The sequence below is a fragment of the Mugil cephalus genome, chromosome 16, assembly GCF_022458985.1.
Source record: "Mugil cephalus isolate CIBA_MC_2020 chromosome 16, CIBA_Mcephalus_1.1, whole genome shotgun sequence".
NCBI lineage: Eukaryota > Metazoa > Chordata > Actinopteri > Mugiliformes > Mugilidae > Mugil > Mugil cephalus.
The window spans coordinates 7,277,491-7,303,334 of record NC_061785.1 but is presented as its reverse complement, the minus strand read 5'-3'; the positions used below and the strand labels follow the sequence as shown (position 1 = coordinate 7,303,334).

The following is a 25,844-nucleotide window of genomic DNA, read 5'->3' as shown; positions in this document are numbered from 1 at the left end:
GAAATAGTTATTCATATCTATGAATCCAAACTGCTATGTCTGTAATGTCAACAGCAGCGTGACCGTCTACTGTAATAATTGCAGTTGGTGTTGTAGTTTTTTTTTTCTCATCCACATAAAACTAAAATTGGGGAAATTTTGGGGGACACCCTAAAAAACCCCACAAACAACCGACACAACACCTTTTTTTTTTCACCCTCTTGTTCTACCACTCCATTTTTCACACCTTTTCAAAAAAACTTCCGCCATTTCTCGCAGCGTGTCAAGGTTGGAGGTTGTGGTGAGGTGAGGACCCAAATGCAGGACTGATGAGGCACGAAGTTCAACAAAAGGTATTTAACAATCAAACAAAAAAATCGCTGCGCAAGGCAGGAAATACAAATTACAAAAATCTAAAGAATCATGACCTGACTTGACTTGATATGATAACAAGGACCATGGTGACATGGGGATGACATTAACAACGTGACAAGGAACAAAGGGAAAGCAGGGCTATATATACACAAGAGGGGTCAGGGCAGACAAGACACAGGTGAAACACATGATGACAATCAACACAGGTGAAACCAATGAACAATCAATGGACAAACTAGGACCACAGACAGGAACAGCAGACCTTAACAAAATAAAACAGGAAACACAGCATGACATAACATAACCACAAGGAAACATGAACGACAGGAAACTAAGAAACTTGGCAAAATAAAAGAGGAAACACAAAACCTGATTCACAAAATAAAAGACAGACAAACCATGACACAGCACAACTTTCCGAACGGTATGTCAGTATATTAAAAATTCATATCAAAACAAAACAAAAAAAAATATATACTGGGATTCGGTATGAACCGGTGTACCGCCGACCCTATCTCAACCTACAACTCAAACTGTGTCAGATTAACATTTCACAAAGTAAATCTATCAAACAAGATAACATGTGACTGACAAAAGATTCCATAGAGAAACCAAGTGACGGCAAGGAGAGCCAAAAGGAAGAGAATAGCTGGGAAAAATACCCACAAAGATATTTCCAAAATCCATATGGGTATACATTTTCTAAAATTAGGTAATAAGTTACATGAGACATCTAAGTTCATCCTGATAAATTATTCATTGGTAACCGCTGCGCAATTGCTGCACCGCTTTGCATATGCCCCTCAAACCTGAAGCTCCATTTCATTCGCACACGAAACCCGTGATTGTTTATTGTGTTACGGATGTATCACTTCAAATAAAATTACTGCCCTTGACTGATGTAGAAGACTCTTCATCCGAGATAGGACGCGTGAGCCTTCACCTTCCCTCTTGTCATCTTCAGTGGCAATCTATCCTCATTGTGTGCACAGACCGGAACAGGGCGTGCTTCTCGCCACGTATCCGTTACCACAATCTATAATTTAAATGGCAGCCGTTGTTTTAATGACGACATCATAAGCACTTATCCACCTTCGGAAGGAGCGCCGGCCGTGGGAGGATGCGATGTGAAATTAAAATAATGAATAAAAGATTAGCCGGAGGAAACTGGGGCTCGGTGTGAGAATCGCAGCTGAGTCGCGGTTTTGAACGCGAGGGCAAAGGCCACGCTTCTCACCAGCCTCCTGTGCAGTGAGGAACTGAGGAGCGTCCGATGGCTGTGTTCATAATTTGACCCGGCGGCTCATCACCCAGGTCACAGTCAGGACCTTTGGGTGGAAGACGAAGGGAGATTAGATTCTGATCCTTTGGTCGACAGTGTATCCGATGTGGATGGTTGTGATGGATGATATGGGTATTATGACAAATGAATCCACTCTAATCCACAGTAAATGCTTATCTTCAAGGTTGTGATTTACATGGTTGTACCCGGGAGCAGAAACTCGGGGGTTTGGGGAAGGTGGTGACATACCTGACAGGTCAGGGGGCCCCTGCTTGTTTTATTGTCACTGCTCTTTGCAGTACATTTTAGACATACAATCCTATTTCCAGATGTTGGTGTAAGGATTCATTTCACACCTCAGCAGCTCGCCTGGGTTCTCGGTTAATTTGCACTCGGCAATGATGCTTTTTTCCAATTTAATTCATTTATTTAAATACAAATCCACAGTTAAAGCTCATATTTTACGTTTTTATCACAACTTCTACAAGCATTTATTTACACGAGTTATCTATTATTTTTGTTGGTTTTGAACCATATCAAACGTACAAAATACGGTTGAAAATCGAGTTTGAGAAATTACATTTCCAGCACAAACACGCTGAAGTTTAACACTTCCTTGTGTAGCTGTGATTCATTTCTCACCGAATCCTGCTGGCTGCTTCACACAAGTGACACACGCAGCGTTGCTTTTACTATAAAGCAGACACAGACAAGGCAGATTTTCCCGTTACCGCTTAGAGGTTAGAGCTACTCCTGACACCTTTGCAGCCAACATTGGTTGCTAACCCTGAGCAGTTGCAGAGCCGTTTCGAGTACAAGTGCACTAGCAGTCAAAAGTTTCCTCTGGTACAGTTGGTCACGGTTTCATCCTACAACAAGGCAGTCACCCAAAACTTTAGCTCAAACTGTACCAGAACTACCTCATGATAAAAAAACAGATGGAAACTTTGAAAACATGGAGTCTCTAGACTTTAACCCAATGGAGCTGGATTGAGATGAACTGGACAGAAGAGTGAAAGCAAAGTGACACACATTTCTGGGAACTTCTGCAACTTTTACTCATTTCAGAGCAAAATAAGACACTAAGTAATGGATGCACCATAAAGGAATGGTAAATAATTTATACTACATCCAAATGCTTATATATCCTTTTGTTTCTGCAGAGGGATCCCCTCAGAAAATTAAAATATCCTTGATATCAGAGTAGGCAGTGTCAGCATCATCAGCAGCTATTTGTCACCGGTGTTCCTCAACCAACCGGGAGGCTGCTCCAGTGTCACACGCCGTGTGAGTGAGTGTACCACCCTCACAGTGGCCTCCTGCTGAACTTTAATTACTGTGAGTGGCTGTGGTGGGAAAACATATTTATTTTTTCCAGCTGACACAGCAAAGACAACCCCTTTGTTCCTCCTTCCAACTGCCTCTGTCATGCTCCTGCCCCGACAGCACTTCCTGTGTTATTGGTGGACTTCAACCAAAATCCACTTCCTGCCTCTGAGAGGTCGCGGCGGCGAGGATGAGCAGATGGTTTCGCAGACGAGAACGTACAGTAAAATGCATTGCTTCTGCCGGCACTGGCGTTCGCAATCCGCTCATCAGCTGTTTCTGTAGAAAAAAAAAAAAAAGCCTTAACGGGAAACCGGCCGAGTCGGCAGACGTTCTGCTTACAGTCAGATCTGAGTCATTAGCTGTCTGCTCATGTCTTCATTTTTTTTCTTATTTGCTGAGGGGGACCTATAAGTGGTCCCAACGAGGGAAGTGGCTTCAGCGACAAGATTGTCCGTGAACGACAACCTGTTTTCTCAGTATGACAGTGGACATCTGAAATCAGGCTGTGAGAGGAGGTTGAGAGTACTCGTGGGTAGCTGCCTACAAGGACTCTGTGGACAGAATGTGCTGTTCTATTCTCAAGGTCTCCGAGGTCTCTGTATATTCCTGTGTTTTGTCTGCTCCAGCGTGTCATTTTTCATGTTTTCTAATCTACATCAGGGATTTTCCAGGTTTTTCAGACCAAGGACCCTCAAACTGATGGCGAGAATAAGCAGGGATCCCCTACCTACTAAATGTGTTTTATATTAAACTCGGCCTAGAGCTATTTATAAATATACATTATTATTATTACAATTTTGCATTCAGTACTAAGCTATTCAAATAATACACATGTTAATATTAATTTTTTTATTATTATTATTTCAACATGTGCAACAGCGGCTATGTAACCTCCATTTATCCCTTTATTAAATGGGTTGGATCATGTTAACGTGTATTTAAAGAAATTTAAAACTATACATAGACCTGTGTCACTTGTGTTAATATGTTATTAAAGGCAGTGACACAATTATAAGAAAGGACAGATGCAACACAGCAGCAGTCAATGCACAGTGAGTTACAGATAATGACTTTTTTTTTTACATTGTGTTCCCTTGTTTTTGAGAAAGAGCACATGCACATGCATATTCATATTGTCTGTACGGTAATGCATGTTTTTAGTCTTTTTGTGTATTGAGCTCCTGTTTCAGTAGATTATGATCTAACACAAGGTTATAAATCGAGTGTCTTTGAGAATTTAGCGACTCTTCTTTGCGTCGTCATGGTAATATGGCTCAGCCTTGCCTGAGCCTTATCGTCTCGCTCGGTGCACAACCCGATGTTGCATTCCAGTCTCCAGTGTAAGCTGTAATCTGCCTGTTGCTCCCGCAGATAAGAGGAGTTTAAGATGTCATGGGGTGTACACAGCAACCAATGAGAAAAGATAGTCTGACATTTAACGAGAGGACTTCCCCCGCTTACGTGAAAGAAAACACTCGGAAACAAATTGTACTTGCACGACGTCCAAAGGGGAAACAAGCAGGAAAAGTTTTGACTTCCTCTTAAAATCCATTATGCCCAACAGAAACCTTTTCATCTTCTCCAGCAGTCGAAGATGAAGACAACAACACGGAGAGAGATCTGCGAGGAGACATTTTAACAGTTTTCTGTGACGGGGAACAAGGAGTTCTCTGTTAGTCTGAGAGATAGTGAGTGCTTTGCTTTGAATCAAAACAAAAAGGGTATTTCATAGGCCCGTCGGCACTCTATGCAATTAATTTCCTCCATTTGAAATTTCAGAGAACTGAAGAAGTAGGACAGCGAGCTCTGCGCTGCACAGACTCCAGCCAGGTATAATGATAAACCGCCGCTGTGGTCTGATGAATGATTTAAGAGCTGTGGAGTGTTTTTGTCATTCCCTATTGTCTGGGAACATTCACAATGGACACGACCGCGAGTCACGTAAAAAACAGAACGGCATTAACACACTGCAATTGAAGCCTTGCCTATTATTTTTGTGTTACCGCTCAGCCGTTCGGGGTCTGCTCAATCAATGCCAAAGAAAGCAAACTTTCATCTTCAAAGCGCAAGGAAGGCTGTAATGTAGCCACTTTGAAATCTGATTTGCTGCTTACTGATGGCTAAATGGCGGTTAACAACAATGGATTCAGAATGGCAGATTCATGAAATACAAAAGAGATATGAAGCTTTTCACGGACATATCGACAGCGACGAGCGCGGAGAAGAACTGTTAGAGAAGAAAGGCAAGGTAGAAAAGAGGACGACGAGAAGAAAAACGACAAATCTGCTTGATTGCCTGTTTCACTGATCGGCCCCCGAATGACAGGGTCGACACTATGGAGAGGCCTCCCTCTGATGAGTGATTAAGGCCGTGGCCAATTCCATTTGCGCCGCACGGGGAGGGAGCCATCAGTCCAGCACAAGGGGCATTACCACCGATGCCTGTGTATTTTAAGTTAATTACAATCATTACGAATGTGAGTTATCGTTGTGGTTAATGAGTTTGATCTTTGCAGTCAGATGGCATTTTCTTGTCACTTGGAGACTCCCTAAGTGAGCAATAATTTTCCTCTTAGTACCACTTTCTGGTGGAGCATATCTAATAAATGATTCGCAATTCCTACTTTATCGTATTATTGTTGGGAAATCATTGGTAACAAGTTTCTCAATGTCATTAACAACAATAACATTATGACCACTGAGAGGGGAAGTTAATAACATTGACCATCTTGTGACAATTCAACGCGGATCCGCATTCATGTGGATGTCATTTAGTCATGTACCACCCACCTAGACCAGACCAGACCAGACCAGACCAGACACCCCCTCAGCCATAGGAACGACACTCCTCGATGGCAGCAGCCACCCCCGGCAGGATGCAGCCTGACATGAAAAACAGCACAAGATGTTGACCTGGCCTCCAAACTGACTAGAATCCCCTCAACCCATAGGACCCAAAGTTCCTACTAATATCTCTGTGTTACCAGACACCACAGGACACCTTCAGAAGGTCCATGTCCATTTTCTGATGAGTCACAACAGTTTTGGAGGCACAAGGCACAAGACCTACACTATATTAGGAAGGTGGTCATAATGTTATGCCTGGTCTGTTATGTATGTTATGCCTGGTCTGGTGTATGTTAATGTACCATATAAAGAATTCCTAATGACTAACAAATCAAGAATCGCAGAGATTGATTAATATTGGTGAAGCTCACAACCATACGTTTGCCTCATTGGCACTTAATGCCATATAAAGTGCTGATAAATATTTATTATTAATCACTGAAGCAACAATGAACCCTTCTAGAAACGCCGTGCGAGAGGTGATAAAGCACAGTTGTGGTAAACATCTCTCTTCTGTGCGGAAAATGTGAAAGGAAGGATGCAACCTTGCGTCGTCTCCGTCCAGCGCCCTATAGACATACCTCGGCTTGACTCATCTCCTCGTGTCTGACGACAAGAGCAACGTATTTGCTTCGCGAAAGGAGCAGATCTGTCAAGCTGCCACTGCCGCAGTTAGCCGACTGATTGACTGAGACGCGACTTCCCTCGAGAGTGACATTCTCCCGTCAATGACACAGCCCCCCTTTTTTTTCCTATTTGCATTTTCCCTTCATCTCTCAACTCCTTCGCCCATCGCTCTCCCGCCACGTTTAACCCCCGTGGCCCTTTTCCTCCTTCCATCTGTCTAAAGCGTCCAATTGACTTCGGCGCTGATGAAGGACGCAGTCGGTCAATAAGTGCTAAAGACACCGCGGTTACAGATGATTGCGTGTGCTCATCAATAGCAAACAGCGGGGTTTGTTGTTAAGTATGATCCTGAAAATGTCATCCTACATCTGGGGCTTTGATTACAGTGTAGCGTCCATCTCTGTGATGGAACATCTGACCGGCAGTAATTACATTTCTGCTAAAAGCAAACCTCTTAGTCCTTTCCAAAGCTTTGGAGCTTTGGAAAATTTCTGAGTTTGGTAAATGGGATGCTGCACCAATACGGTGTATTTAAATAACATTAAGTTGTAATAAAAAAAAGCTCTCATACCAAACCTTAAGATGTGTAATAAAACTTTAATTGAAGTAGTTATATATTGCTTTCAATGATTATTCTTTTTGAAAGTGATACAAAAAGAATACTGCTCCGGCTAAAAGCAAAACATATTAAAAATCTAACATCTTCCTCTCACGGAAGTTGCCATTATTTCTATAGCTGTCTCCTTGTGAGACAGTCGCTGTGCGGCATGAAGCAGAAGGCTCAGCTGGAGGTAAATGACATTGCTTGAGCAAATGTGTCAGGCACTCTCCTGTGGTCTTCTTATCAGTGCTGCTGCAAGCTGCACGCATACACCAATGGCGAAGGCGGCCGCACGGTATCAGCGGCGGTGAGGAGGAGCGATGACTCACATCCGTGGAGCCCTTATCTTATGATGTATGCGGGCAGGAGCAGTTTGCAGGTGTATCACACTTCATGGCTGTTTCCAGGCAGTTTCTAGTGTGGAGATTTTTCGAAAATATTACCGAGGCCTTCGGCCAATTCCTGAACATCCTGCCCAGTCTTTGAAGTGTCCTCGACCCTCGTCTCTATTGAACTTTTGTCACTGTGCTACATTTGAGATCCCCAGGTTCTTTAGACACCGGCCCTCCTCTTTATCTGTGGATGACTGTTGATCCATGTGACTTCACACCGAGGAATACTGTTTTTTGATGATATAATCCCTCCTCGGGTCGGGGCGGGGTATCGCTTATATTTGCGTGTCTCCCCAGGAGAGGCTGACACACAGCCTGGTAGTTCCTCGGCTGAATGCATCCCTCGCCCTTATCACTCCCTCCATATTGTGACTCAGATGCACTGGGAGGAAATGAGGGGGCAGGGGGAGGGTGTTACTCTGCTGTCTGATTAAAACAGGAAGGGGAAGAGGAAGTGAGATTAGTTTAACTGCATGATATGATTTATGCACAGTTGCCACAATCAAAAACCAAGAAACCCTAGAAAGTCCATTAGTCTTCATTTCAGCATCAGAACCCAGAAGATGAAAACACTGAGACAGTGTTGATAGCTTCCTCCCTCTTACTCTTTCTTCTTCTTCTTTCTTTTTTGTAGGGAAGTCTCCAAAGATGAGATGGGCTGTTCTCCACAACCCATCATGGATATCATGTACTGGCCATTCCCCCATCCCAAGATGTCCTTTCTGGGCGGCTCCGTAACATCTCCCAGCGCCTAAAGCTGTGACACAAAGGACTCGCCGGCTCTGGACACCATGACACAGATGGACTACAAATACAGCCTCCTGGGCTCCACAGTGGACGACTACCGCAAGAGACCGCTGCTCCTTCAGGTGGACGATACGCCTATGAACCTCTTCGCAGTCCTTCAGGTGAAACGGGAACTGCCGAGACGCTGGAGTACCCTGGGCTGCTTCCGCAAGATCCGCCTCTACAGCTTCCTGTTCGGCCTGGCCGTCACGTTCCTCATCATGGCTTCGTACATTCTGACGGGGGACAAGAAGGGTCTCCTCCTCACCCCTTCCCCTTACCACTTCAGCAGCCTGGTGAGCCCGGGACCTTTTGCCTTCAACCTCTCCTCGGTCAAGGACTACGAACATATCAAACTGGTGGTCAAATCCATCACGTCCAAGGTGGAGTTTCGCAGCAGTCGACAGCTTCCAAAGCTCAAAGCGCTGGTTAAGAGTGAGCCACATGTGAGTAGCCAAACCATATTATCGGCTTTTATATTACGTACCCAGAAAGGATGCAAGCTTTTGTCAAAGAAATTTGATTTGGTATCCGATCAATTTTGTAATTAATATCTCAGCATGTTATAATCTAAATGTTATATGTCTTTATTTTAATCATAACTAATATGCCTCAGTATGATACCGATCTCTCCTTTAATGGACAATCATAGATGTGTCCTAAAGCTTAATTAGATGCTTGTGAAAAGGCAATTCCAATCAGGATTTGTGCCTGCATGCTGTCTTCACAGGGTTCAATACAGCCACACTGGTGCAATTTTCCACTGTGGCTGCAGTGTCTAATTTAATTTATACAAGAGATAAACCTGCTCTGAACACCTTGTGTAACACTTTATGTCACACCAGATAATTGCATAGGCTCCTATCGGATTTTTTTTTTTTTTCCCGAAGAGATTTAAAGCTCAGCCCCGAAGTCGTCCAATGCACTGGCCCACCGGCTTTTTCTCCGCATCACCTCAAAGCCTGCTTCAATTATTTGTTAATCTTAATGATAATGGCTTGTGTCGAGGCTATTTGCAACGTAACTAATTTCTTATTGAACAAGCTAATGAATAGGAGTAGTGTGGCTGCGGGGACAATCAATATGTCATCTGCGGATGGATCCGGCATTAATTGTCCCTACAGTGGCTGCATCTCGCAGGCAGCGTGTAAGTCATGATAACACGGTTCTGTGTTTGGTTTGATCAACAAAAACTCTTTGAAACGTGAACAGAATATCGTCAAAAAGTTGTGCCAAATTAAGAAAGAAACCTGTCTGCAATACAAGCCTATCAAACCCACACCAGTAAGGAAAAAGAGGATTGACTTCTCATCTGACTCAGTAGAGATGTAAAAAGTAAAATGTATCTAGCCTGCTAGAAACGAAGAATTTGACAAAAAAAATAATGTCTACTCATGGTGTGTTGCCAAGGTTGAAATAGTATAATTCTTGGTTCTTAGTTCTTTAATGTTCATAGTTTGGCCGCAACCTTGTGACAAACGTGTGATTTTTGTGGACCAAATCAATATTCTATCCCTGACATTTGAAGTCCGTCCTAATTAATGTTAAAATATCCTGTCATCTTCTTCAATTAAACATGGCAAATCACACAAAGAATTTGATACGCAATGAGCTGTAGAAACGAAAAACCCTCTGATAGCTACTATTCGGAAAATAGTCTGATGGCAAGAGTTGAAGGATGCCTCCACTTGCAGCCTCCCAAGAAGATGACAAAGAAGATGAAGTTGGCATAATACGTGCTAATAAAGGATAAGGTTGTACAACCACACACAGAATTGCTTTCCAGGCCCGGTCGATTGGAGAGCAACCACTAAAAAAGGTTTAACTGCCATTATGTCACTACCGTGTCTACGGAAAGATGAAATTAGTGCATCATTGTTCCTATAAACTCATGCTTTGAGTGCACTTTACACCTATTAATCAAGCTGAATACTTACCATGGTCAAACTATTAAGATAGTAATATTCAAAAATGTGATGGGGCAAGTCTATTGCCTACTTTGTCTGAAATACTTTGGAAGTGTAGTGACTCTGCTTTCTTTTCCTCTGCAGATGTTTTCCGTGATCCCCCGCAAATTCCTGCCTGGCGTCAAGAACCCCTGCTGGTATGAGGAATACACTGGGAATATCACTTCAGATCCATACAGGACAAACTTGTACGGACGGTACTCGCGGCGATTCCGGACGGTTTTTCAGCACTTGAGGAACACTTTCCAGGAACATTTGCTGCGCAGCAACAGGAAACTCTACCGCATGCGGTGCCTTCCTTATTTCTATATCATTGGACAACCAAAGTGTGGCACGACGGACCTGTACGACCGTCTGAGGCTGCACCCCGACGTCAAGTTCACCACTTTCAAAGAGCCGCACTGGTGGACCCGCAAGAGGTTTGGTAAGTAAAACCCACTACGACTATCTTTGGCAGATGCCTCCAGGCTGGCGCACGATAATGAGAGCCTGAGAGTATTGTTAAGTGCAAAATGTGACAGCATCTCATTTTGACGGAGACAAGGCCAAGAAGACAGGCCTGTATGTTTAATGTGCATCACTAAATATTTCTCATATACTTTTTACTGTTGCTAGATGTGCGGGTTGTGGCAATTAAATTCCATCATTTTCACTCATTTCAGTCATTAATTGGGGAGAAAGTCCTATAGGTAGTGAGTGACAACTTCACACTATGTCAAACTAAGAGTTTTCTACATCAAATTCACCAAAAAAATTGTAATTACTGTGTGTCTATCTCTATCTGTGTGTGTGTGTGTGTGTGTGTGTGTGCACGCGTGCGTGCGTGTGTGATAAATTGCTGGATGTGAGCCCTAAAAGTGGCATTTATTAAGTATTTCTGAGGCAAGCAGTTCAATCTCCCAGTGCAATTCCAATGCAATTAACCGAGAGATGAATATTCAAGACCCGTCTCGTGCCGTGCATGAGAATAAACCTAAACTGTTTATTTTCTACCTGAGGGTTGTTAGGCCTAAATTTACAGCTTCGACGGTGTATTTTCAGTCTTTTATTGCCTCCCTCATTCAACATTTTGAATGCTAATCTTTTTTTCTCCTCTCCCCCTAACCCGTGAGCCCGTATGCCATCATTAGTCTCTCACCACCGCAGCTTTCTCATCTTAGCGCATATATGGTTGAGCTCGCGTGGCGACGACGCTCATTAACGGCTGGGATCCAGCCTAACTTTACGTCGCCTTCATCTGTGACATAGATTTGTCTCCGTGGTCGAAGCCACTTGAAAAGAACGTGAGGGAGACGGCGTTTGAAGCCTCGTCGCGCGCTTTGATGCCACACGTGTGGGTGCACTGTTTCTCGCACTTGTTAAGCAAATGTTAATGTCTGCACGAAACATCTCTCCGCCGCAAACGTCCTCTCATGAGTGCTCTAGCTTTTCAGCCTAAGCACATTAGACACCTTAGATTTTATACTCTCATTTAAAAAATAAGAAAGATTTCAATTATACATTTATTTAATTGCACAGCAAATCACTTCAGGTTATGATTGAGCTGTTGCATTTTTTTATTTGAACTTTTTAGGGGCTTATTTCTGTAAATATATGCGAGTTTGGCTGGTGGAAACATTAATGGTACCCGTTAATTAATGGCTTGTTTCGGTCCAAATTTCTTTGACACACACACACACACACAACCCACTGCCACATTTCTGGCTTTCACTGTTGGCAATGGAGGAGTCTGAACAGGTGGCAACGCAAACAAGTCATTTACTCAGACAAAGAGACAAACCCTGCGCGATGAGAAGTAAGAGCCTCCTCACAGCAGACATCTGGTCGTATGGCAGTTCTGTCAACTAAAAGTGTGGCTGCCATCCTGTTTCTTTCTTTTTTTTTTTTTTCCTTCTTCTCGATGAGCATCTGTGATGTTAAAAAGAATCACCACACCATCGCAGATGGGATAAAAAGCAACGCGAGATGCCCAGAATGAACTGAAAATCCTCCGTATTAAACAAAACTGAGACTTATTTAACTTGCGGGTCATGTAGCACCAAAACAAGTGATGTTTTCCACGTAGATCTGAAATGGTTGCATGAATTAAATTTAGCTAATAATGCTGGTGGAACCAGTTTTAAGTAGGCTAAGAGTCTAATTCGGTACCCCCTAAAAAAGAAAATCATCATCAAAAATACCTATGTGTTTTTGTTTTCCCTTACAACAGAAATAATCATCACGACTCATGAATAATCGGAACGTTCTGCAGCTTCAGCAGCACAAGAGGCGCGGCTAATGTTTCCCTGTGTTTGTTAAAAACGTTAAGAAAAATAAATGAATGCAAAGATCAGCCATACGGAGTGATGGCTTCAGACTCAGCTCTGATTACAAAACCAAGATCAGATTAGATAATGGCTTCACACTGCGTTGCACATATAAAGTGTGCAGATAATCTCATAATTCTCCTTTAAGAATGGCAGCTGCGCTATCACATCAGTGGAGTACTAGGACTCGGTTTTCACAGTGATTTCTGGGCGTGGATACGATACATTTTGTTTTTGCTTGAAGCCGTTTTTCTAATTACACCCAGAGCCTGTTTAGACCTTGCATTAAGATCCAATCTGGATTGCTAGTGATCAGCTTTAGGTGCGTGTGTTCAGACCTGCGTCTCCAAACGTGTCTCCAGATCCGATCTCTCAGTTTTGTGTTCACATAAATCCCAACATCATCCACTGTAACAGCTGATCTCGCTAACAGCTCTGGTTCAGGTGTGTGCGTCATGACTTCATATGTTAACTTATTATTTATTGATCTCCACCCTGACGTTGGTGAGACCTCAGAAAAGCTCAGATTAAAGCTCCAACCCTGGAAATTTCCACATGGACCGAAATCTAATGCTAATAAAGTTAATTAATGACATCACTGATTCTTGAGGAAACACTTAAGCACATCTGGCTCCTCATACATCAACATGACCGCATCAATAATTAACACACAATCCCACTCGTGTACTCACTGTAAATAATTTAATTTGTGAATTCTTACTTAGAGTTATTTATTTATTAGTTGGTTAACAGGAAAAATGACAGAATATTTTAAAAGGCTCTCTCATTACTAATTAACTGACATCACTTATAATGCTTCTTCTATTTCTGATGATCATTTATAGTGGTTTTTAGTTTATCTGAGTGAATGAGGCAAAACTCTGATGCAGCGGTGTTGAGTATAGGTCATTCCAACAAAGGCCTGGTCAGAGATCGGATCTTTCAAATGTGATCTTAACGCGTCTTTTACGTGAGCGGATCGCCCAGGTCGTATCTTAATGCAAGATCTGAACAGGATTTCGCTGTAATTCTGTCTCAGGGTGTTACATACCGTTATTGGCCACAATTTCCTTTCGAGAAATGCACCCAAATACTCAGCGCAGATAATCAAAGAGGCTTAACACTCGCAGCCGAAGCGATACCTTTGAAGTTCATCCAGTTCCTGACTATACCGCTAATCCCTCTGAGGCTTTCAAACCCTAATTGGTGGATTGATCAGTCTGCGTGCAATACTTATTTTTTTTATGTGTTTAGTTTGAGTCGAGAATTATCTGAAGCGGTCATAAAGTCGTCAGACGTTTGCTCGGATTCGTCTCGCTCGCGCTCGTGTTTTACTGCGGCTTGTGATGTCGCGTAGCAGCAAATGTAGCCGTATCCCAAGGACAGAGGTCCCTCTCAGTTATCGTTTCCACCTATTCCCCACGCTTTCTTTTCCCTCTATCCTTGCAGCTTTGTACTTTAGGCTGTATCCATTCGTGATCAACATTCCTCTCTTAAGACCTCCTTTGAGAACGCTCTGAACTCAAATGTGCTTGTTTTGTATTTATTTACTTTTACTCCCCTGGAGGCCGAGCAAAAAGGTGATGTGATGTGATCTGCTCCACATAGCTCTCTCGGTGGAACAGTTTGAATCTTAAGCAGATGCGTCTGCCGTGTACAGCGCCCATCAAGCCGCGCCGCCTATTTGAAACTTGCTTGCTGCGTAATTCATATCAAAATAGAAGAGACAAAAAGAAAAAAAAGGAAAAAGTCCCGAAGCGAGAGGCGCCGGAGCCATCACGCCTCGTATAAGTGTGACCGTTCTGAATGAATTATGATGCAGGCTGTTTGGAGACTTTCCTGTAGTTTTCTAATCATGCTTTCCTGCTAACCAGAGAAGGTGTTTTGCAGGGACGCCATCAAAGCATCACCGAAAGCAGCAGACGCCCGAGTTACCTCATTATTCCCCTGCTGCGTGGATACTCCTAAGTCCCACACCGAATCTCCACAATTGCCTTGTAAATTATAATTATACTGTGCACCACAGCAGCTCAGATGGAAAACACATTTGCCAGTCCTGCATTTACACCATTAACTTGACATTGGCCCTTAATTGGAAACACTAACAGGGACAGAATCCCCAGATGAGTATGGACGGACTGGATCTAAACTGACATTTTACCGAGTCGCTCTGTAGCTAGGACAACACTGAAGCACTAATGAACTCCCCTTGTGCCGCACGGAGAGAGCATGCACGAATAAAAACATCCTTGATGAACACTCACCGTTATTTTGCGCTGTAAAATCAATCCAACTATTTTTTTTTTCCTGCCTTGTAAAGATGTGTTACCTGCCAACAAACATATCCACAGATATAACTATTTACCATGAGGTGTATTTACCTTCAAAGTCTTTATCCGTCAGGCATCATTCGTCTCAGCGAGGGCTTCCATGATCGATACCCGGTGGAGGACTACCTGGACTTGTTCGATCAGGCCGCCTACCAGATCCAGGGCAACATCACAGGAAATACCAGCGGATCCCTGAGACACAAAAGCATCATCATTGGTAGGTTTTTCTCATTTGTGGAAACTACGCAGCGTGCAATAGTTGAATTACCAGCATTCATTTAGGGGTGAACCACAGACTTCAAAAGCTACTCAGAGTCAAGCATGTATTGGTTTTGCAGTCTTACCAGCAGCTGAATAGTTTGGCAAATTGAGGTTAAAACATTTTGAGGGACTGATTTGAGGTTAGGCTGCAACTATCTCTCCACGTGCCAACACCAAGAGGCTAATGGAGTACTCTAATGCGGTTAGCATCTTAGCTTCATATTTACGCAACTTTGCAACAACCAATAACTTGATGAATTAAGTTATACGAGTTATATCGAGTTATATGCATAGCCTGCAAATGTTAATTGAATCAAAAGGACGACATTTGCAAAGGAAGAACCATGTGGAGACCACAAGACAAACACATTGCATTCATTATTACACAGGATAAAATGTTACAATCCCTTGTGCCAAGATCCCAGGCAAAACATATTCAGAAGTCCAGGCCAACTGAAACCCGACCAGCAGGCTAGCAGTCAGCCACCAGCTAGCAACCAACAAGAAGACGGCAGCTAGCTAGCCTAGCCAACAGCACTAGACAGTATGCAGGACATCATTTGGATTTTTAAGTTGGCACCTCCCTTCATCTCAAGAAGGTGTAACATTGAGCTCCGGTGTTCTGGGAGTCACCCTCCTCCATGCTGCCACTACACAACTAGCTTAGTCCTTTTTACTGCTACTCAACAAAATACACTGATTTGAGGTTAGGAAGGACTGCAACAACCTCTCCACGTGTCAACACTAAACCGCTCAGAAGCTACTATAGTTCACCTATGTGGTTAGTGGGCATCTTAACTGCATATTTATGCAACTTTGCAACAACCAATAACTAAAGATGGACAACAAGTGCATGCAACAAGTGTGATGTGTATAGCCTACAAGTGTTAAGTGAAACAAAAGTGTGACAGTTGCAAAGGAAGTTGAGACCACAAGGCAAACGCACCGAAACAAGGCTGGCGTTTCAGGTGCAAGATGACAGTGTTTTATTTACTGGTCTGCTGTTAACCTGTTGAGCAGTGTGCTGCATGAATCCAGTTTAAATCTAACCTTGGTCTGACCCCTTATCCTAGCCCAAAGCCCATAATCCGAAAGCAACCAAACCAGACTTTATATCCAATATGAACTCCAGCCCCGAGATTAACTGTGACCCAGACACAGAATATCATATTCTGCTCGTTGCGCAGTGCAAGCGAAGTAAAGCACAAAATAAAACTCAGCAAACAGCAGAGTGATTCGGTGTGACAGGAAGTCCCTTGTCAGCGTTTGCCTGTTATCATAAAACACCCGCAGTCCATTAGATAATAATTACCACAAGAATTATATTCTAGTGTGAAGGTAAAAACCGCCACGCAAACAACTGCCCTACATCTTGCTAATCAGATCTCCAGTCTGTTTTGGTTGCGCAAACATTTCCTGTCAGACATTACCTCTGTCTTCCTGTTTTGCCGGAGCATCACATCGAGGTTTGCTCTGCTCCCTTTGCTGAATCATATCAGTTTCTCAGGTCATGTCTTGGCGCTGTGATCTGCGCGTGGAACGTGGCCCGACGCGATTCTGTGAACCTCGTCAGGCTGCAGCCAATAGCGTTTAGCTCGGGGCGACCTGACATTTGCCTGGAACTTCACTCGTAATCTTGTCTCCAATATAACGGAGCTGCTATTAAAGAAGCAGGTAGTGGGGCTGAAGCATGGGGCTGATCTGCAGCCGCCACTTTCACTCCAGTGCAGGAAGGTAATTTTTAAGAGTGCCGGTGACTCAGCCCTAAAGAGAAGCTCTAACAGCTTAATAATACCGGACTTCCTTCTGCCTCACTTAGCCTCTTCACTTAAGCACTGTATAAAGGAATCATTGTTTTTGTGTCAGGACAGCATTAATATCCGCAGCGGGGCAGAGAAGTCTTACAGACCTCCTTCCTCTATCTGCATATCCTGTTTCATCCCCTCTGCTTCTGTCTTTTCCTGTCGTCTAAACACCGCTACAATGAATCCGCTCGGCTGCAAAGACGAACTGATTTCAGTTCTCAACAATAGTCTTTTCACACTGGATTGAGTTGGTGCATTGAGTGAAGCTTACCACGCTGCCTTATTTTGTTTCCCTTTTTAAATAAATAATCCTTATAAGGGAGGGGGGGGGGGGAGTGTGCCAAAGGCCCTCTCAGTATTCACACCATGCCCTGGGAGAACCCAGCAAGGTGCAGGCCTACGGCCAGGATCCCGGGCCTCTGATTTTCTTCAGCTCTCGGCCAAGCCCAAGCCACTGTGAAACCCCAGAGGCACGGCCGGGGTCTGGCTGCTTCGTTTGTTTGCCTTATTGCAGCCCTCCTCCCGACGGTGCAAAAATAAGCCCTTCAGACGTTTAAAAAAGGCTTGATCGCAGCGTGCATCATTTTCGGCGTAACAGCATTAGCAGCGATCCCGTTTCACTCTCGCCGTAGTCATCACAGAAAATAGGTCCTGGCTATCATCCCCTTCTCCAAGGAAGGAAGGCAGATAAGGCCCGTGTTGTGTTCCGTCCAAAATACAAGGCGGCCTCGCTCCGCAGATAAGAGGATAATGAGGGCACAGACAGCCTAATGAATCCAGGATGTAATTTCTCACCATAACCCCGATAAAGTTTCTGCTCCCAAATTAGTATGAGAAATGACGTCCTCCCGACTTGTTATGAGCGCAGCCGCCGTCATCCTGCGATTTTCCTCTCAGTTAGAGGTGCAATCGCTCTCGCGTTTTCCTTTGTGCGCTTGAGTTTCAGTGATCTCTCCTTTTATTAATCCGTGACACGTGTGCCAGGACATTTATATAGTGAAGCTGAAAGAAATTACATATGCATCATTTAAGTTTTTCTTTTCTTATGAGAAAAATATCAAGGGGTTTACACCAAGTCAGCCACAAAATTAAAACCGCTGACAGAAGAAATAAATAACACTGACCAACTTTTGGAACTGGTATTCATTCACGCACCGTCCCCCTAGACCAGACCAGGCAGCCGTCACCCGTAGCAAAGCCACTGTCAGTGTCAGAAGAGAACAGCTTTTTAACCAGGAAGCATAACTTTTCAGCGCAGGACAACAAATCATTCAGTATTGTGTTCAATCCGTCTGTGGACAATTAGTTTTTTTTTTGCCACAACTGTGCAAGATCTTTAAAATGAAACTTTAAAATGAACGCTTGGGTTCGAATTAAATTAGTCAAAACACAGCAATCCAACGATCCGAAGCGAGATTTACAGCGTTATGAAAACCGAGAAAGCTGCTTATCCTCGAATTTAAGAGGCGGGGACCACTAAATATTTGGCAATTACGCTTGAAAAAGGATGAAACACTTAATGGATTGTCAAAACATGAGCTAATTGAGTTTCGAGTTGACGGACTGGGCCGTTAATCGACTGGTAGTTTAAGGATTTAACAAAAACAAAGAAACGAAAAGAAAAGCAGCGAGCTACACACTTTGCCGAATGCCAAATAGTGAGGAGGAAGAAAAGCGCGTTGTGTTTTGTCTCTGTGTGACTGATTTTGTGCGTGTTTTCGTTTGAACCACCGTGGGTGTATTTTGCAGGAGAAGCCAGCGCATCCACCATGTGGGATAACAACGCCTGGGTGTATTTCTATGACAACAACACGGAGGGAGAGCCTCCCTTCCTCATCCAGGATTTCATCCACGCTCTGCAGCCGGACGCCCGCTTCATTGTCATGCTCAGGGACCCGGTGGAAAGGTGAGAGAAACCTCGCCGCCCTCAACTGCTCATCTGCACTGAAACGCCAGCGGTGACGCAGACACGGCTCATGCACGCACACGCCTCCGCCGCCCTTATTGAAACTGTTTACGCTGCTGGCGCAGAGTGATAGTTTCCTGGCTTACAGGAAACGAAAGGCTCGTCACAGAAGATGCTTTTGCCGTCACGTAAGTTTCATTTTGACGCCTTCGTCGGACACAGCGGAGAGCTCGCCGCTGAGCGCCCTCTGTTTAAAACTGGGATCACTTTTGATTTTCACTTCACGCGACGTCTGAACATGCCCTCTATAATTGCCTGTGTCTGTCACTTCGCAGCCCGTCCCCAGCCTTCACCCTAAAACAAATCCCGGGGAAATGAACTGCACGCTCGGTTTAGATTAACCGTGCCATTTTATTATTATTTTTTCTTTTTTACAACTTGTTTACAGCTCGCGCATTTCCTCGCTACGGACACCGACACGTCAAACTAAACTGCGGCGGAGCGTTTATACGGTTCGGCGTTTCCAGCTATTTCACGCAGGCTGACATGACGCGAGGCAGCTTACTTCATCATCTGAGCCGAGGCTTCGCTTTGATATGAGTCCAGCGCGTCGGGCTCATTATTTAAAAACTGTCAGAAATTGGGTGAAATCATCACCGTACGCACAGCTTTTATTTATTTTTTGTTTTGCGACCGCGCAATCAGCTTCTCTTTGAACTACTGGAGGCACTCCATGGTGTCGGGCCTTATTTACTGTAAACTACAACGATCTGCGTCTGTGCTCCCGCTGTAAAAACATACAGATTTTTAACAGGCGGAGACAAAACGCAGGGTTTATTAAGTTTCTTTTAAAAATGATTGCAAGCTTGATGAATAATGAGCCGTCTGTCCGTCCCCTGTTGTCTTGCAGGCTCTACTCTGACTACCTTTACTTCGGCATCGCCAACAAGTCCGCAGAAGATTTCCACGAGAAGGTGTCGGAGTCGCTGCAGCTGTTCGAGGGCTGCCTTACGGAGTACACGATGCGTTCCTGTGTGTACAACACTACTATCAACAATGCCATGCCAGTGAGTTTCCCCCTCCTTCCCTTCCTCTCGCCTCGCTCGCGCTTTTTAAACCGACACTTGGCCCGCAGTTTATTGGCGGGTGGGAAGCAAGAAGCAGAAATGGAAGTGAAAAGGAGCCGACGGGGTGAAATCCACGCTTCATTAGCACATGCTTAAAACCTCGCCCGGACAGACTTTATGAAAGCGATTGACGACGTCGTGGGGCGGCTCAGTGCCTCCAGCCTCTCGAGTTTGCCAACGCTGTGAACTTCTTTCCTGCTCACAGAACCCGGCCTTAGTGTCAGCCGGTGCAGGACCCCGGTGTTAGGCCCCTGGCCAGCTTTTCCCAGAGTGCCCTGAGGCAGACTGGGTGAAAGAGGGGGAGGGAGGGGGGGGAGGAGGCTTGTCCCCTTTTGCCTCCCTCACGCTCTAGGCTGCCGGCTCGTATTCAGAAGTCCACTGACGAGCTTCACGGCCCTCCGGGAGCGTGCGTGCTCTCCGCCTCTGGCCTAATTGTCCATCCATGTATATCTATCATTGTTATTAGCCCACGTGAAGAGCGCTGCAGCCCAGCCGTCCTTACGGCACCTTCTCCCGGCTGTGGCTCCTTGATAAAAAGTTTCGGATTTCAGATTAGTCTGGGGAGAAACAAACAAAAAAAAAAAAAAGCTAATAAAATAAACACCAGCTACAAAACATAATTGGTCTCAACTGTTGCACCAAATTAACAAAGGCAGACTTGCCGGCCGGGCTTGTAATGATTTGCTCTAAATGGTTGCAGGGCTTTGTTAAAGAATCTAAAAATCCATTTCTATGACAGTTACCTGGAAATTTGTGGGCTGATTTATTTGCTGGGCTGCAACCGAAGCTTGTTTAACTGTATAATGTTGCAATTTATATTTTAACAACATGTCATAAAAAAATTAAGAAAAATGCCATAAAAGGTCTGGGACCTGACATTGGACCTGACCAGGCACCAGGCCACCCCCATAGCGATGAAACTCCTTTAGCAAGTATCGTAGCCTTGTCAGTACCTGTGGGATGATCCACGTCCACCCTCAGAAGGCCCGTGTCCATTCTCTGATGAGTCACAACCGTTTTGGATTATTGGAGTATTAAGAAAGTGGTCATAATGTTATGCCTGATCAGTGCATCCCCCTCCTCAACCACTCCACACAACACGAGGACAGGTTCACATGCCCACGCAGTGTCTAGCATTACCCAGAAGAATTCATGGCGAAGATGAAAGAGAAAGTTGTTGAAATTCCCCTCCCTCTGTTCATCATCTCTTTAAAAATGTATGTTTATGCGCAGCCTTGTCCTTCTGCTAAGGAGGAGTATTGTCTTGTGTTGATTCCACTCCTTTATTTATTTTTTTTGTGTGCCCTCAGGTCAGATTGCAGGTTGGCCTTTACATAGTGTACCTAACGGACTGGCTGACCGTCTTCAGCAGGGAACAGATCCTGGTCCTGAGGTTGGAAGACCACGCCTCCAACAGGAAATACACGATGCACAAAGTCTTTGATTTCCTTAACTTGGGTGAGTGGGCAGCACATCCTGGAACGTGACCTACAGCTGCATGTGTAATCAAGCTCCTCTCGGGATCAGCGCGAGGGCGAAAGGAGCCGACTGAATACAAATAGGGACGTGTAAACGCGGCGACGGCGGCGATTATTAACAGCGAGGGTGCACGGATCTGATTAAACACCAGTCAGTCATTTTCATATTAAAAGGCCATAACAACATTAGGATTTGAATTCCAGTCTATAAAAAAAAAAAACCTTTGTTGTGAATTTGTTTTGAGTGCTTTGACCTGACTCTGAAGAGCATTTCTTCCACAAATGTCTGCACGCCGCGGCAAAAATAATCAAGAGAGGACGTTCCGCTATAGTCTGCGAGAGCAGTGCATTTATTTTATTAAACAAATTATGTTAACTTTGAAGTGCTTCAGCTTGGAAAAAGAAAATTTAATTTCCACCTGGTATTATTCTGAACTTTGCTGAAAATGCTAACCTTCCCTCAGGGTACGATGGTACAAAAAAAAAAAATCCGTTCTGTCCTGCAGGCACAAAAGCAGCCTTCCTCACTGGTTTATCCCACAGTGTAATTGCCCTAAGGTCAGATTTAGCTCTTCAAAGAGCTGCCCAACAGCATCCAAGGTGCAATCACTTCCCAGGGACTCTTCTGCTTCGAGAGTCCTTTCACAGTGTTTGGTTCCATTCGTAAAGTGCAGCAGCGAAGTCAACGACGGGAGCATGAAAAGAAGGGTTTGTGTGTGTCTTACAGGGCCGCTGACAAAAGAAATAGAGTCGGAAATCACGAGGAGCCCGGCGTCGAACACCAGGAGGCCGGCCGACAAAAACCTGGGACCCATGCTGCCCATCACTAAAGAGATCCTCCGGGACTTCTACACGCCGTTCAACGAGAAACTGGCGAAAGTGCTGCGGAACGACTCCTTCCTGTGGGTGAACGGCTCCAAACTCTGAACGGCCCGTCCCAGCCCCGCTCACTTCAGTAAAGAACCACTGACAGCGTCAGCCAGCCCTCTTTGTTTGGGTTTTTCATCTCTCTCAAGTGCCCATGAAAGAAGAAGAAAGAAAAAAAAAAATCAATGTGTTTTTCTTTTTTTTTTAATTTAAATTATTTTTTTAAGTTATAAAAGCAGAGATGAATCAAAGATTTAAAAGAGCACAAGCGAGTGTGGTGGTTTTGAGTGTGTGTGTGTGTGTGTGAGAGACAGCGTGAGTGGATTGAAGTGATTGTTATTTTTTTGTGGCCAGGTGTACAAAAAAATTAAATAGTGAATTCAAATATATCAAATGCGAAGTCGCGTTGTCTTTTATACACGTTTGATCGGATTGATTCAAAGCGTGGTCCACAATTGAGAACTATTCGTTTTTATTTTTGGAATCTTGTCCTGGGAATAAAACCGATCAGTGAAACAACACCGCCCTCTACTGGAAAATACATGCAACTGCAATATTGAAATTTGCCTTAACCCACCTAGACTGGGCTAAAAATAAACTCTTCCAGGGGGATAAACACTATCTTCAAAGCAAACTTCAAGCATTGATATGATGTATTTGGATGAAAGAAGAGTTTAAAAGAAAATTAAAGGCAAATAAAAGGACAATTACTTTTTATTTGAAGTCAATTTCCCGTAATTGCAGTTCTGATTGAACCTATCGAATAAAACCACATAACAATCTTTTCCACAAACACTGAATAATAACCAAGTAGTAGTAAGCATGGATTAAAATGATTGTGACTGGATGTGAGGTTATGAAATATGGAATATATATTTAACAATTTGAAAGACTTTTCTTGGACAGAAATACAGCTACACATAAATAAAAGGTAACCAGGGACACATAAATTACAATCTATTCAAAAAGATATAAATTAAAGAAATATGACACTCCAACTTGAGTGTGCTGAGGGTGCAAAATACCTTTTCACTACACCAGAGGGCAGACAATACTCAACAATATACAGCTGAAACTTGGACTTGAGACGTTTGGCGAATTAGAGCATTTATACAACAACGCAGAAACCCTGAAGTGTTTTAAGGAAAGAGGTCAGAATTTAAAACGTGTTTACAAAACAAAAATGGCACCTCCTCAATTCTTGCAGCCATTAAATCTTCCACTAAGACAAACTGACCCAAATACCAGAGTAAAACCTCCTGTCATAATTAACACGAAACACAAGCCCACTTTGTCCTCGACCGAAATCAAGACAATCTGACCGGGGGGGGAAGAAACAGCAAATCATTTGCATATTTTGTTTAGAGTTGGACGGTTCATCTGGCCGGCCCCGACGAGGCTCCGCTTGAATGAACGTCTCCCAACCAACTTGAATTTCACTGGAATTCACAAATATTATCAGAGCCTCTTTTCATCCCAGTCTGCTCTGTATCAGAATAGAGCAACTGACAGGAAACTGGACGACTATAGCTCCTGAGTAAGAAAACTCCAGAGACTTCCTGAACCCTGCATTTACCCTGTAGATGTACATTTCTCGACACAGTTTCTGTGAGTTTTGGCATCAGCGGGCTAAAAATACAACTTGTTGTCATGGGGAAAACAATGACCGGCCGTGTCGTCAACAGGCTCACATGGAACGGATTTATAACGGTAATACAGTTTTTGGCATTTAGGGTTCATCACTTGATGATATCATATTGAGACAATATTCAACTTCACCCCAGGGTGACCTAGAAGTTATCCTGCAGATGGATGCTGGAGGGGGGGGTGGGAGGAGCGTATAAAATGCTGCAGCCTGTGCAGCAGAAGAGCTGGACAGAAGCAGCTTAGCACAGCAAAGGGCATGAAGGAAATATCCTGGCGAGCATTGCAAACTGGTGCATTTAAATGGACACCAATATTCCAGTTAGAATAAGAAGAACAACAAAATGTGCCTCGTGGCACCACCTCAAGCAAAACAGGCTGCACTCATCAAAAAGGATATTGAGGGGGCTGGCATAAATCTTTTGGTGCTCGGTTCAACAGGAAAACATTAGCACGGAATAACCATTTAAGTGTCTGGCTGGAATATAAATCTATTTTTTTTTTCTCCACATGTTTGCCCCATATGGGGTAAACATCAGGTTATGTGACAAGTTCCTGGGGGGGACAGAATGATGGAGGAAGCGAAACAAGTTGTTCAAACAAGTGTTTTTGGAAAACATGAACCAAGCTGGAACTGACGTGGGCAGCAGCTTTGGAAACTCGGCTCCATCTCGATCATGTTCTGCTCTGTGATTTCTACTCCTGCTTCCCTTCAGATCTGTCAGAACCACTTTGCACGTCAACAGAAATTTAATTCAGTTAGATATTTTGGTATATTTTACCAGAACAATTTATTTAGCATCCTGAAAACTGAATGAGCAAATCATGTGCACCAAATCTTGATACAGGGGCAGTGTAACGTGAACCACAAAAGAGCAGCCCAGCAAAATGTAATAATGATCGTAAACAGCAAGACACAACTCAAGCTCAAGACTAGAACTGACCACTTCAACGTTAAAGCCCAGTATGATGCTTTACTGAAGCAAGCACATAGAAAAAAGCTCAAAAAAATTGTCCATGCAAGAAATATGCAGCAAAACCAAAGCACCATTGCAATATTTAGTTGTTAGTATCATTCGCCATAATGTTTCAAAACACAGCTAACACACACTTAATTAATACCCTCACAATATTATTAACAATATTCATGATAGTATAAATAGCATAAACTTACCGAGCTTACATTCGGGCAATAGTAAATCCTTTGCGTGAGCAGAGTTGTCAGCTTCCAGGTTGGTGGAGTGCTAACTGACGACTAAAATAGCTAACTAACGGCTAAAAGAGCTAACTAACGGCTAAAGTAGCTAACTAACAGCTAACGAAACTAACAGCCAAGAGCTAACTAACAGCTAACGGCTAACTAGGAGCCAGTAGCTAACTAATCGCTAATAGCTAACTAACAGCTAACCTAAACTAACTAACACACAGGTATTTCGTGTATATATATTGCTTTCTTATCAAAATGCTTGTTATTTTTCCTTGATGGAGCAGCCGTCCCCAGCAGGATGCAGCCTGACACAGACGCACAAAAACTGTTTAGGAACGGCTCAAAAAACATGAAGAACAGCACAAGGCCTGGCCTTGACCTGGCCTCCAAATTCACTAGATCCCAAACTGATCAAGTATCTGTGAGATGATCCACATGGGCCCCTGTCCTCCACCCATAAGACCCAAAGGCTCCCACTAACAACACAACACCTGTCACCACAGGACACTCTCAGGAACACACACGATCACATTTTGGGTTGGTAAAGTTGTGATGGTAAATGCACACCTAAGAATTATTTATTTATTTATTTATTTTTGACTCTCTTTAGTTGGCAGAACTCCCCTCCAGGTATTCCTATCTGCGTCTCTAAACCGAGGCCGTGCTGACAACCATGCACTGCAGGGAATACGCCAATCGTGGATAAGTACCTCAAACAACCCCACTTC

General features: G+C 43.8%; 1 protein-coding gene and 1 long non-coding RNA gene across 7 annotated transcripts in view; one reads left to right on the top strand and one right to left on the bottom strand.

Annotated features, from left to right (window-relative positions):
- LOC125022611 (carbohydrate sulfotransferase 15-like) overlaps positions 1 to 22,654 on the top strand; it is a 35,865-nt gene extending 13,211 nt beyond the window's left edge. Inside the window, exons 2-10 of one of the 4 annotated variants that reach the window (XM_047609430.1) lie at positions 4,551 to 4,653; positions 4,745 to 4,795; positions 8,067 to 8,664; positions 10,270 to 10,609; positions 14,895 to 15,038; positions 18,637 to 18,793; positions 19,704 to 19,860; positions 21,231 to 21,378; positions 22,126 to 22,654. In XM_047609430.1, coding sequence (XP_047465386.1) covers positions 8,224 to 8,664; positions 10,270 to 10,609; positions 14,895 to 15,038; positions 18,637 to 18,793; positions 19,704 to 19,860; positions 21,231 to 21,378; positions 22,126 to 22,325 — 1,587 coding nt within the window. In that variant the 5' untranslated portion in view covers positions 4,551 to 4,653; positions 4,745 to 4,795; positions 8,067 to 8,223 and the 3' untranslated portion in view covers positions 22,326 to 22,654. Of the gene's footprint in view, positions 1 to 258; positions 333 to 4,550; positions 4,654 to 4,744; positions 4,796 to 8,066; positions 8,665 to 10,269; positions 10,610 to 14,894; positions 15,039 to 18,636; positions 18,794 to 19,703; positions 19,861 to 21,230; positions 21,379 to 22,125 lie in introns of all 4 variants that reach the window. The other 3 variants (XM_047609431.1, XM_047609429.1, XM_047609428.1) reach the window with 3 other exon arrangements.
- LOC125022612 lies at positions 339 to 25,204 on the bottom strand. 3 transcript variants are annotated; one of them, XR_007114464.1, is made up of 3 exons: positions 25,084 to 25,204; positions 14,873 to 15,013; positions 339 to 3,241 (listed from the first exon to the last, which is right to left on the bottom strand). It is a non-coding gene; the product is annotated as an uncharacterized LOC125022612 (long non-coding RNA). The 3 variants fall into 3 exon arrangements; XR_007114463.1 differs by having other exon boundaries at positions 25,093 to 25,165; XR_007114462.1 differs by lacking the exon at positions 25,084 to 25,204 and adding an exon at positions 16,513 to 18,618.
- Positions 25,205 to 25,844: the final 640 nt, after the last annotated feature.